Source organism: Strongylocentrotus purpuratus, unplaced genomic scaffold, assembly GCF_000002235.5.
Source record: "Strongylocentrotus purpuratus isolate Spur 01 unplaced genomic scaffold, Spur_5.0 spur5_scaffold_8, whole genome shotgun sequence".
NCBI classification, from domain to species: Eukaryota; Metazoa; Echinodermata; class Echinoidea; order Camarodonta; family Strongylocentrotidae; genus Strongylocentrotus; species Strongylocentrotus purpuratus.
In genome coordinates this window covers 13,770,917-13,784,136 of record NW_022145614.1, presented here as the reverse complement: position 1 = coordinate 13,784,136, position 13,220 = coordinate 13,770,917, and the positions used below count along the sequence as shown (strand labels likewise).

Sequence of the window (13,220 nt, the reverse complement as noted above, 5' to 3'; positions counted from 1 at the left end):
AGTGTCATGTATAAACTTATACAATTTAGAGAAGAAGTGCCATGTATAAACTTATACGCTTTAGAGAACAAGTGTCATGTATAAACTTATACGCTTTAGAGAAGAAGTGCCTTGTATAAACTTATACGCTTTAGAGAACAAGTGTCATGTATAAACTTATACGATTCAGATAACAAGTGTCATGTATAAATTTATACGATTCAGAGAATAAGTGTCATGAATAAACTTATACGCTTTAGAGAACAAGTGTCTCGTATAAATCTATACGATTCAGAGAACAAGTGTCATGTATAAATTTATACGCTTTAGAGAACAAGTGACATGTATAAATTTATACGATTCAGAGAACAAGTGTTATGTATAAACTTATACGCTTTAGAGAACAAGTGTCATGTATAAATTTATACGATTCAGAGAACAAGTGTCATGTATAAATTTATACGATTCAGAGAACAAGTGTTATGTATAAACTTATACGCTTTAGAGAACAAGTGTCATGTATAAGTTTATACGATTCAGAGAACAAGTGTCATGTATAAATTTATACGCTTTAGAGAACAAGTGTCATGTATAAATTTATACGATTCAGAGAACAAGTGTCATGTATAAACTTATACGATTCAGAGAACAAGTGTCTGGTATAAACTTATACACTTTCGAGAAGAAGTGCCATGTATAAACTTATACGCTTTAGAGAACAAGTGTCAAGTATAAATTTATACGATTCAGAGAACAAGTGTCATGAATAAATTTATACGCTTTAGAGAACAAGTGTCATGTATAAATTTATACGATTCAGAGAACAAGTGTCATGTATAAATTTATACGATTCAGAGAACAAGTGTCATGTATAAATTTATACGATTCAGAGAACAAGTGTCATGTATAAACTTACACGTTTTTAAAATCTCATTGATATGTATTTAGTTGATTAATTCATTGAATTAATCAATATATATGTATTTGAATTTTGATACAGTATACATGTACATGTAACATATATTGATGGACAAATAAAGGATACCAATGAATATTCATTGGTTTTATTTAATTGGAATCAGTTGTGTAATGCAGTTCAATTTAATGCTCTGAAAACAGTGACTAAGTTAGAGTTTGCAGAGAGTGTTGACATGTGTTAATGAAAAGAAGCTTGATTCATTATTTTTGTAAACCTTTCTTTCCACCTGATATTAACAATTACACATTTTTTGCAAGTTATCTTTAGCTTTTTGATAAACATAAGGCATCAATTATATTGGAAAAATAAAGAAAATATGTGAAATTGGCAGTCCATAATATGCTTTTTTTGTCCAGATTGGAATAAATTATTGTTTTGATCGTAGCATCTTAAAAGGAAAATTGGTTTTTATTTGTTTTGGACTGGGTAACAATTAAAAATTGTCTTGTCTTTGCTTAACCATGTTAAATGAATTAGTAAATGTTTTAAAGTCCTTAAATTTTCATTCAACCACAAAAAAGAATAGTTTTATTCAAAGAAGAGTTTAATTTGGTCTTAATGAATATTCATAAATTATGTAAATATTTCTATTACACACTGCATCGGTCCTTACTTTAAAAAGATAAGAATAATCAACATAAATTGTTTGAGTAATACGTATAATTTCTGATTTTGAGTTAAAATTACTAAATTAATACAAGCTGAAATTACTTAAAGTTCTTATGTATTTGATTTTACTTAAATATTCCACGTATGTTCTACTAAATTGAAAGTTTGAGTTAGCAAGACTTAAATTTAGTGCGTAAGTGGCAAAACTAATGTTTACAAGTAAATTCTACATGGAAAAAATACGTAAAAATTACCAATGAACAAATTATTTTTTACAGTGTAGGATTCATTACAAGAATTCCTTAATGCTAAAGATGTTCTAGCAAATATAGGGAAATGATCCGATATATCGGCCACTATTATACCAGCAGCGGGAAAAGGGTGCAAATTGGTGAAAATATTGTCAATTAAGGTTTGTGAGTTTTCTGCTACTCTAGTTGGCTTATTAATCAGAGGAATCAAATTATTAACAGAGTTATCGCGATCATAACTTAATAAATTTATATTAAAATCACCCATAATAATTATTTTTTTATTTCTGAATAATGGGCTTGAAAGAGTGTTAGACAATTCTTCAATAAATTCATTCACATCACCATTTGGTGGCCTGTAGACTACTCCCACTAGCAGGTATAGATGCAATTAATGTATTCAAAACAATACAAGTGTAGTGAAATACATATATGCTCTCGCTTGAATCAGTAGTGCAGATGTGCTGTCATAGCCTAGAATAGATAGATAGATATGCATTCACAGCGTGTACAGACAGTACACACGCCGTGTCGGCACAAGCATAATGCATATTCATTAGGGGGCGTCGACATTTTCTTTAAGTAGTGACGTGCGCAAACCCCAAAAAGGTTAAAAAAAGACATTGCCTACATAACGTAAATAAACCACTCCTCGGCGCGGCGAAACCAAAGAGATACCAGCAGCATCTCTTTGGCGAAACTTAGAAGTTATATCTGGAATCATGGCTTTCGTCGCAATGTCATGTGTTTTCTTGTTCTCTCTGGTTCTCATTGCATCTACAATTGCTCCAGTGGCAGTGGCAGTGCCAGTGCAGGAGCAATTTTTTGACAATTATGCACACACAGAAAACTATCTTCAATCCTGCATCCCATCGTTGAATGTCCTTTTCGATACGAGTACCGACGTCGACCCGGCTACTTTGGCGGGGCAGCCCAGCATCTTTCGAGAAGCGTGTCCTCCGGAGTCGTCTCAGAACCCAGTTAGATCTAGGCCTCCTTCCAATTTGTGCATGTTGTTCGCATACAGAATTTCTGATATGTGTAAGGTGACGAAAGCAATGCAATACAATTATAAAGATTTCAACACGGAAATGATGAAGTCTTTTCTCCAACATTCACAAACTGTCATGGATGAACAGAAATTCTGTGGGGAAATGACTGCTGCTCCACCACAGGGACAGACGTCAATCACGCTCAGTCTGTCGGAGACCTACTATATGAGCCAGGCGGCCGGAGTGCAAGTAGCTCGACCATTGCCGTTGGATCCTTCTACTTGTTCACTTCTGTGGAAGTCAATGGACTGTGACCAGCGTGAGCTTAACTCGATCTGCCAGGTCTATGCTTTCCTTGCTACGATAGAAGGTGAATAACTTGAGAAGAATACATGTACATGTAGACCCTAGGCATGCATGGACGAAAAAGTGGTACACACCAAGTTATAGTCAGTTTGCTCAATAGCTGTGACAACTGTCTGCCAAGTTTGGTAAAATTTGAGTAGGGCCTAGCTATGTCAGCGCAAAGTTTTCGCCAAAAATGATGAATTTGCTATGCATTACGTAATAGCGCGTTGAATGCGTGCAGTACATTGCGCGCAGATGACAATGGTGTCAAACTGACCACAATGAAGTGCCCTTTCGAATGATAACAAGTATGGAATATGTTCACACAGAAAATTGTGAGTAAATCGCATTTGAACAAAGGTAACTACCGTATTTGCCGGCGTAAAGGCCGCACCCCCGCATAGGCCGCACCCCCGATTTTGACATTTAAAAAAAAAAAAAAAAAAAAAAAAAAAAAAAAAAAAAAAAATCGTTTTTTTGTTGTTTTTTTGTTGTTGTTTTGCTGCCGAAAACCCACGCGTGGAAGGACCTTCATTTAACATCGAGGTGCAGTTAAAGGCGCTGATTTGTGCTTGTAAACTTGTCACAAATAATAGTAACAATGTTTTTAGAAGAATGTGTAAGATCATTAATGTGAATTAAAAACAATAAAGTACCTATGGTACCAGTGGTGTACCTTGTGGTACACCATTTGTTATAGAAAAAAATTTGAGGAACTATTATTATAAACTACATATTGAGATCTATTAGAAAGATTACTTTCAAACCAAGATGACAGTCAAATTTTAGTGTTGTTGTAGTTTCCGAGTGGTGAGTCAACACACTGATTACTGAGCTGGGAGACATTGCCAGGCATAGCGCCATAAATCGAAACTAAAAAAAATTAAAAAAAAAAAAAAAAAAAATTACTCTTTCGCCGCATAGGCCGCACCCCGACTTTTTGATATTTTCTCTTCCAAAAATACTGCGGCCTATACGCCGGCAAATACGGTATACGAATTCCGCCGAGTTTCCGCCGGATTATAACACTTATCGGCCATGACGTCATTTTTTCAGACTGCTTTTCGCCCCCTAAACATCCTTTTTTTTCCTTGAAATTTTGCAGTGACATTCCGAGTTGCAATATGCGGGGCACCTCGAAGCCGGATGTTTAAAATTTGGTCAAGGAGGCCATTTACGTGTTTCGATAGGATTATCATAGAAAAAAAGAGAGTGGTTTACGATAACAACCATGAAATTCTCTTTCTAATGATACCAAATACGGCCCATAAAGAGAGAGATAAAAAACAATTTAACTCCGGTGATAATACAGATCCTGTACGTTTTCCGCCCATGCATTACACGCATTGTCTTTGGGGCATATCGGGTTCATGCTTTTGGTCCCCAGAACGATCTTTATTGCAATGACAAACATGCACCAAATCCCATTGGTTTTTACACGCAGTGCTTGCGAGCCCTTTCTAGGTTCTTTCCCCTTTCCCAATTTCTTTCAACTTCGTAGGCGTAGTCACTACCATCCCATGAAGGTCACTGTTGAGGCCTTTCTTTCGCCCTACCTATCTCCAGTATCACAGAAGCTACAGACTTCGTACAAATTGCTCTGGATAGTCCGAGAGAAGCTCTTTCGTTTGACACGTAGAAACAAGGTGTCATTGCACGCACATCGTTGTGACACGATTGCATTTCTCGTATTATATTCCTTTTTATTATTTATTTATTTCAATTGTTTAATATTTTTTTGATGATGTAGGTTGATACATGTACATGTAGGTTTTTGGTGCTAACTGTTGAACATGAATTCATACCTGAGCACCTGATCTATAAAGCATACTGAAACATGCTGATACAGCTCTTAAAAAACTTTATTTTTCCCTCTTCCTTTTTAGGTCCTATTTTAGAAAGCCAGAAAGTGACACTGGACACTCCTGGAGACCTTCAACCCAATGAACCACAATCGCCAGGTACACAAGGTAATTTGTATTATCCTTCTAGGCAGGGGTGTCGCTAGACCATTTTCAGTGGGAGGGGGGGGGGTGTAGAGGCCACCAATTACCTCCAAAATTTAATGTCCCAATGTCTACAAATTTAACCCTATCGTTCGTTCGTGTCTCCTTAGATCAAGATAGTTATGTAAAGTTCCTTAATTAGAAGTAAATTAAATTAAATTAAGTTCTTCCATCGCTCGATTGCTGCAATGGCCATTTCATTAACAAGGGACAGGTCTTCATCTGTGCAACCCGTTCCGCTGCACTGCAAGAGGTGGTCCATCGTCTGAGTCTCTCCGCAGTCGCAGAGAGTTTCTCCTTCATGGGCATAGCCCCATCTTGCCATATTGACCTTACACCGCCCAATTCTCGTCCGCATTCGATTTAGGCATTGCCACTCCGGCCACTTCAGGTTAAGACCTTTGATTAGTACGGGCTTGGCTGATGGTGGAGGATTCTGTTCAGGTGGTGGGACAGAATCGAGGAAGCTGTGTCGGGATATAAGTCGTTTGTGGGGTTGTAAGTATCCGTGTAGCATGTGTCTGTCATCTGTCACCTGCTTCATCCGTTCCTTTAGGCAGGTGTTAGTGCGCCTTTGGTTAGGAGATCCAATGCCAGCGAGGTGATATATCTCCTCAACTTCTGTTGGTTTCAGGCAGCCTGTTATCTTTCGATATGTGTTATTGAGTGTGGTGTCAAGCTTCTTCACATGGGCTGATCTGCTCCAAACTGGGCAAGCATATTCTGCGGATGACATGCATAGAGCAACAGCTGCACTTTGTACAGTTTTGGGGTCAGCGCCATAGTGTGAAGATGCTAGCTTCCCGATGATGGCATTTCGAGATTCTACTTTGCCTATTGTCTTCTCGATATGTTTCTTGAATGATAAAGTACGATCGAGTTTTACACCTAAATACACTGGATGCTCGCAGTGGTTAAGTTGCACATTGTTCCACTTTAGCTTCAGTTCTCTCTTTGCCTCCCTGTTCTTCAAGTGGAAAACACACACCTGAGTCTTGGATGGGTTTGCCCGTAGGTAGTTTGCTCTGTAGTACTCCGAAAGGCTTGCGAGCGCTGTGTTGAGATGGAGTTCAACAGCTTCGAAGGTACTATGCTGGGCTGTGATGCAGGTGTCATCTGCATAGATGAAGTTTCGAGTGTTCTCTGTTGAAGGGATGTCAGCAGTGTAGATGTTGTAGAGTGTTGGCGCCAGGACGCCACCCTGGAGGAGACCGTTTTTCTGTTTCCGCCATCTGCTCTTCTGCCCATCAAGTTCGACAAAGAAGCGTCTGTTCTGCATCATCTTCTGAATGAATCTGGTGAGTTTGAGGTCATTTGTGATGTCATGAAGTTTTGTCTGTAGCCTTTGGTGATTGACAGTGTCATAAGCCGCAGATAAATCCACAAATACTGCACCTGTGATTTAACCCTATAAAGGCTATAAACCCGAAGGCTAAGTTGTTTTTCATATGAACTATCTAGTACGCAAGTGAATCACTTAAAGAGCTCGCGAAGCGCACTCCCCTAGGGGGTGGGTGAAGAGCCTCCCGCACGAAGCGTGGAAGCTTTAGAGGTTTCATTAAATTATTAGAGAAAGAAGACAATTTGTTGTACCGTTCTCAACTCTTAATCCTTGTCTGAATTCAGTTCCCCCGTCCCGCGCTTCGGAAGCTTTGACGTTTCATTAAATTATGAGAAAAAGCAGATGATTTGTTGTACTGTTCTCGACTCTTAATCCTTACCTGAATTCAATAACCCCCTCACGCGCAAAGCGCAGAAGCTTAAACGTTTCCTTAACTCTTTGTTTGCTTTGTTCGCCGATTTGCACGGACGTAGGCGTGCCAACTTCGCATTTTTGCACAGATGTATACGAGTCAATTAGACATTCATAATACCGCTCGCAGTGTGTAGCCACGCGTTGCGTTTACTATTGTTTACATTGTATACATCGCACACTTTCCGGTAAACTGTTTTTCTTCATAGTGTTACATTCGAAATTACCGTGTATTTAGCGGTTTTCTTTGGATTTTTTTTACTGATGTTACGATGGCACCTGCTGGAAAACGTCAACGTGTGTTTAGTGTAGAGGAGGCTCGAGATCTTGTTACTATGGAAGCATGGAGCATGGACTCTGATTCCGACGAATCGAGCAGTGACGAAGACTCTAGTGATAAAAGTGTTCCCTGAGAGTAGACTGATAGAATAAGAATGAATAAAAATTAATGAAAGAGCTAGAGATGACAGCAAGAAAGAGAGTAGACTGATAGAATAAGAATGAATAAAAAAAATGAAAGAAGGAGATAGAGATGACAGCAAGAAAGAGAGTAGACAGTGATAGAATAAGAATGAATAAAAATAATGAAAGAAAGAGATAGAGATGACAGCAAGAAAGAGAGTAGACTGATAGAATAAGAATGAATAAAAATTAATGAAAGAGCTAGAGATGACAGCAAGAAAGAGAGTAGACAGTGATAGAATAAGAATGAATAAAACTAATGAAAGAAAGATGTATCCTGTCTTGCCGTCATCTTTATATCTTTCTTTTATTATCTTTATTCATTCTTATGCTATCAGTGTTTACTCTCTTTCTTTCCGTCATCTCTATCTTATTATTATTATCATTTTCCTATCTATATGTACCCTATGTCTTGCCGTCATCTGTATATCTTTTTCTTATTATCTTTATTCATTATTATGCTATGAGTGTAATACTCTCTTTCTTGCCGTCATCTCTATCTCATTATTATTATCATTTTCCTATCTATATGTACCCTATGTCTTGCCGTCATCTCTATATCTTTCTCTTATTATCTTTATTCATTCTTATGCTATCAGTGTTTACTCTCTTTCTTTCCGTCATCTCTATCTTATTATTATTATCATTTTCCTATCTATAATTATGTACCCTATGTCTTGCCGTCATCTCTATATCTTTCTCTTATTATCTTTATTCATTCTTATGCTATCAGTGTTTACTCTCTTTCTTGCCGTCATCTCTATCTTATTATTATTATCATTTTCCTATCTATATGTACCCTATGTCTTGCCGTCATCTGTATATCTTTCTCTTATTATCTTTATTCATTCTTATGCTATCAGTGTTTACTCTCTTTCTTGCCGTCATCTCTATCTTATTATTATTATTATTTTCCTATCAATATGTATCCTATGTCTTGCCGTCATCTCTATATATTTCTCTTATTATCTTTATTCATTCTTGTGCTATCAGTGTTTACTCTCTTTCTTTCCGTCATCTCTATCTTTTTATTATTATCATTTTCCTATCTATATGTACCCTATGTCTTGCCGTCATCTCTATATCTTTCTCTTATTATCTTTATTCATTCTTATGCTATCAGTGTTTACTCTCTTTCTTTCCGTCATCTCTATCTTATTATTATTATCATTTTCCTATCTATATGTACCCTATGTCTTGCCGTCATCTCTATATCTTTCTCTTATTATCTTTATTCATTCTTATGCTATCAGTGTTTACTCTCTTTCTTTCCGTCATCTCTATCTCATTATTATTGTTATTTTCGTATCAATATGTATCCTGTCTTGCCGTCATCTTTATCTCTTTCTCTTATAATCTTTATTCACAGTAAAGTCCTTTCATTTCATATCACTATTTCTCTCTCATAATGTCTCTCACGTCCGTTCTCCATATTTTATTCATTGCATACTCCACTCGTCAATCATTTCTGATAATAAGCTCTCTCACAATAAAGTAAATGGAAAACAATGCAATATAGTTTATATTTTAAGATTGATTCATTCTTTCTTTGTATATCTATGGCTGTGATAAATGTACTTGAAATCAATTTTATTGAGGGGTAAAGAAGGTGAGAGAACAGATGCGGTGAACATTCATAATGAGACATTTCAATAAGATGCTGATTATGTCATGTATATCACATATAATATATTATGCCTATACCATTTTTACATGCTCATACCAGTGGGCAAAATCAATAACATTCTCTTATTTCTTATTGACTTATCATGGCACAACAAAGAAAAACATCCCCACGACGTCCCTTTTCATGCCCCGCTAAACTGGACATTGACAATAACCTGGGGTAATAGGGATTTCAATGGGCAGATTAGCCCATTGTCAAGGGTGGCTGAGCGGGGTACTTTCAAGTCTCTCCCTATTGAACTTCTTTTCTTCAACAACCTAAATACTAACCTTCTGAATTGTTAGAATACTTGAGCAAGGTATGTAAAGAAAGGTAAGAAGTCCACCTTTCTAATAGATTCGATTTGAAGATGTCTTATCATTGCTAAATAAGAAATTCTAGAGGGATAAAAAACTGCCGTAAATAAGAAAAATTAAACATTATATAATTATGATTATTATAAAAATGATAATTCAAAATATAACAAATGACGGTTCATCGAAAAGCACGTTTTCCGGTCTACAACTTTGCTGCACAATATTTTTCATCATGATCATCCAGTGAAGAGTTATAGCCTCTTGATTCAGCAGAGTCAATAAAGATTCCCTCGAAATGTGTGACCCTAAAAGAATGTGGCACAGGGGGGTTTTTTAAGTGGCGCATAAAGAGTTAACCTAATACTGTACTAGGCTATTTTGAGCACCTCATGACTGGTGGGGAGGGGGGGAGGGGGGGGGGGGGGCCTCCCAGGCTATGATCTCGGCTGTCGAAAGTCCGATGAACACAAAAATTTGCATGTTTTTATATATTTACGTAAGGAACAAGATGGTATAATTAGTTTTTTCCTAATATGCAAATTTTTGTCGTTATAGCCTAATTAATTATGCAAAATGCTAATTTTATGCATTTTACAGAAAACTCTACATATTTGTCAGTAGACTTGTGAAGAATCTTGAAAATGTATCCTTCATCTCATTGTTCATGTGGTTACATTATTTTTATGATTTTTTTAAAATGCATAGGTGAATTTGCATAAATTATGAATACGCATTCATGAATATCAAATCTGGAAATATCCAGGGAATTAGGGCGCGTTCATGCTTGATTTTGAAGGTAGAATGAGCTATCTGAAACGCTCATCGTAAACGCTCATCGTGATCGCAGTTCCACGGTGTACTGTTCATGCTTACTTCTCTGGCTCATCCAGGCAATTCTCCTTGTGTGGCCTTAATTGGTCTTCCAGCTGGATTCGCAAACCTTCACTGTGCATGCTACGTAGACCCACTAGAGGTCAGTGCGTTGTCCCCATTTAAACGCATCTTTTTGTGAGTTTACGATCGGTGATCGTGATCGCCGTTTTTCGGTGATTCTACAAAAGTAAGCTAAGACGCAACCGTGTTTTAAACTAAACGCGTAACAGATGCCTGATTCTGGCCAGAAAAAGTGAAGCATGAACGTGCCCTTAGAATCATTAAAAAAATCGTCAGACTCCACTTTTTTAATGTTAATTGAAACTCATTATTCATATAAAACTTCTTTTCTAACACAAAATAGTTATTTTGATGTAATTAATAATGATAATTTATGCAAATTTGATGCGATTTTCAAATATTTTTTTTCTTTTGTATTTTATTTCTTATTATATCTATTGTTTTTTTTCTAATGTTTTCTTTTGTTCTGGAATACATCAAGTTACTTAGAGAAACATAAAAGCAATTGATATCAATTCAGATCTCCCACTTTAAGAAATAAACCTGTATTCACATTTCTGCTTGTACATGAATACGGTATATGCAATTATAGCATATTTTTGATGACATGCGCATACTAATTGTTATGTAACACCTTACAGGTATATCCGATTTCGACGAAAATGGTATTTTCAAAGATTTTTTTTTCTTTTGTATTTTATTTCTTATTATATCTATTGTTTTTTTCTTCTGTTTTCTTTTGTTCTGGAATACATCAAGTTACTAAAAGAGAAACATAAAAGCAATTTGATATCAATTCATATCTCCCACTTTAAGAAATACATCTAAACCTGTATTCACATTTCTGCTTGTACCCATGAAAATGGTATATGCAATTATAGCATATTTTTGATGACATGCGCATACTAATCGACGAAAATGGTATCAAAATGTGCGTAAGACTTGAGGGGAAAAAGTAATGAAACGACAAATTCCAAGCGGTTGCCTCCCAGGCCCCCCCCCCCCCCCCCCCCAGTACAGTAAGGGTTAAATTATGAGAGAAAACAGACAATTCATTTACTTTTCGCGCCACTTAACCCTAATTGTCTGAATTCAGTTTTCCTCCTCCCGTGCGAAGCGCGGAAGCCTTGACGTTTCATTAAATTATGAGAGAAAGCAGACAACTCTTATTCCTTATCTGAATTCAATTTTCATTAAAATATTAGAGAAAAAAGACTATTCGTTCGTGACTCTTTATCCTTATTTGAATTTAGTTTTCCAGAAAATTTAAAACCTCTGATTTCTTTAGCTGATATTAAATATGAAAGTGAAACTTCGAGAAAATACAAGTATTATAGTTGCAGTCTCTCTCGAAGTCGTCGAAGCAGATAAAAAGTCACAGTTCGTAGGAAAAAAAACTTGTCAGTCGACCGACATTATACATGTACATGTACATGTACATCTTACCGACTTCAAACTTCTGCATTGATATAGTACACAAGGACCGAGCAAGAATACTGACACAGCAACATATTTATCCATGTCTTTTTTGCTCCCTCGACAAGACGACTCCATCCAACAACCCCCTCTCTCTTTTACTCTCACCCCTCCTGTCGCAGGCTCCTACAGTACCTCTCCCTCTCTCTCCTCTCTTTCCTTTTTCTCTCTTTTCTTTTTCTCTCTTTTCTTCTGTTTTTTCATTTTCTCCTTTTCTTCTCTTCTTTCATTTTCTCCTTTTCTTTTTTTTTTCTTACTTTTCCTTTCTTTCCTCTCCTCCCTTTTTTCTTTTTTCTCTTTCTTTCTTCTCTCCTCTTTCCTTTCTTTCCTTTCTTTTCCTTTCTTTTCCTTTCTTTTCCTTTTTTTCTTTTCTTTCTGTTTCTTTTTTTCTTTTCTTTCGCTTTCCCTCTCCCTTTTCTCTTTTTTCCGGACGGCAGCGCAATTTTACCAACAATATCCTGACAGGTGGGGCCCCCCCCCCTTTAGAGACGTCCCTGCCTCCAGGGATATTCTGCAAATCGGGTTTTGAATTAAAGCTTACTTAAAGCTTACTTAGGGCTCAGTATTAAAGCAAATTGGTATTCTGAAAGGTCACTTAAGTGCCCATTTCCAGTTGGCAGGAGGTGAAGAGCACATGTGCGTTGATTCTAAGGCTGCGATGAGTACTCGGATGATCTTTGTACTCAGACGTTTGTCAAGAACACGAGTACGATTTCTCGTACACGTATACACGGCCGCCAGTTTTTGTATTTATAAGTGATGATTTATGCCCCTCCACCTGTCACTGTGCCGGGCGACGCTCATCCGTGCCAAGAAAAGCAGAGGCATGGTACCGTGAGTACAAATTTCTTCCAGCTCAATCATACACCGGGTGTCACTGTCAACTTACCACTCAGAAACTAGCTGCCAATGTCCGGATTTCTGTTTGGACTCAGAGGAAAATTTGTCTGTCGTCTTTAGTTTTAAAAACAACATTGTTACTATTATTTGTGACAAGTTCACAAGCACGAATTGGGGCCTTCAACTGACTTCGCAACTGACCTTGTCTAAAAAATCAATTACCGTAGCAGTCACTTCTAAAACATAAAAGATCTATTTAAGTCCTCCATTTTTTTTACACCACATCACTCTTTTACTGTATTTTTCATGTTATGTATTAAGGGACATTTTGTATTAAAGGGATTGGGTAACTTTGTCTCAGATTCTAAAACAAAATCCTTGATTTAGCTCATGCTGCAATGATAATTATAAACCTTTAGGTCAGTCAGGAACTCCATGACTTTTACAAGCCGCTCGCCTGTCTGATTATCAAGATATTTATGATTGAAAATCAAAATCAAATTTTGCGTGTTCCTAACGGTACCTGTATGGTGAAACTGGTCACTCAAAGATGTTTACTTTTTTGAGGCACTTTGTGATCATTTTGAAGCGCAATTTTTTTAGGCCTTCAATATTACACCATCTTACAGACATTGATAATACGTAGGG

At 36.8% G+C, this 13,220-nt stretch overlaps 1 protein-coding gene across 4 annotated transcripts in view; it reads left to right on the top strand.

The window, feature by feature from the left end:
* Nucleotides 1–2,619: 2,619 nt before the first annotated feature.
* The window catches only part of LOC115920222 (Golgi apparatus protein 1-like), a 49,362-nt gene continuing 38,761 nt past the window's right edge, over nucleotides 2,620–13,220 (top strand). For 2 of the 4 annotated variants that reach the window (XM_030975529.1, XM_030975528.1), the window contains exons 1-2: nucleotides 2,620–3,180; nucleotides 5,045–5,119. In XM_030975529.1, the coding sequence (XP_030831389.1) occupies nucleotides 2,829–3,180; nucleotides 5,045–5,119 (427 nt within the window). In that variant the 5' untranslated portion in view covers nucleotides 2,620–2,828. Of the gene's footprint in view, nucleotides 3,181–5,044; nucleotides 5,129–13,220 lie in introns of all 4 variants that reach the window. The other 2 variants (XM_030975527.1, XM_030975526.1) reach the window with 1 other exon arrangement.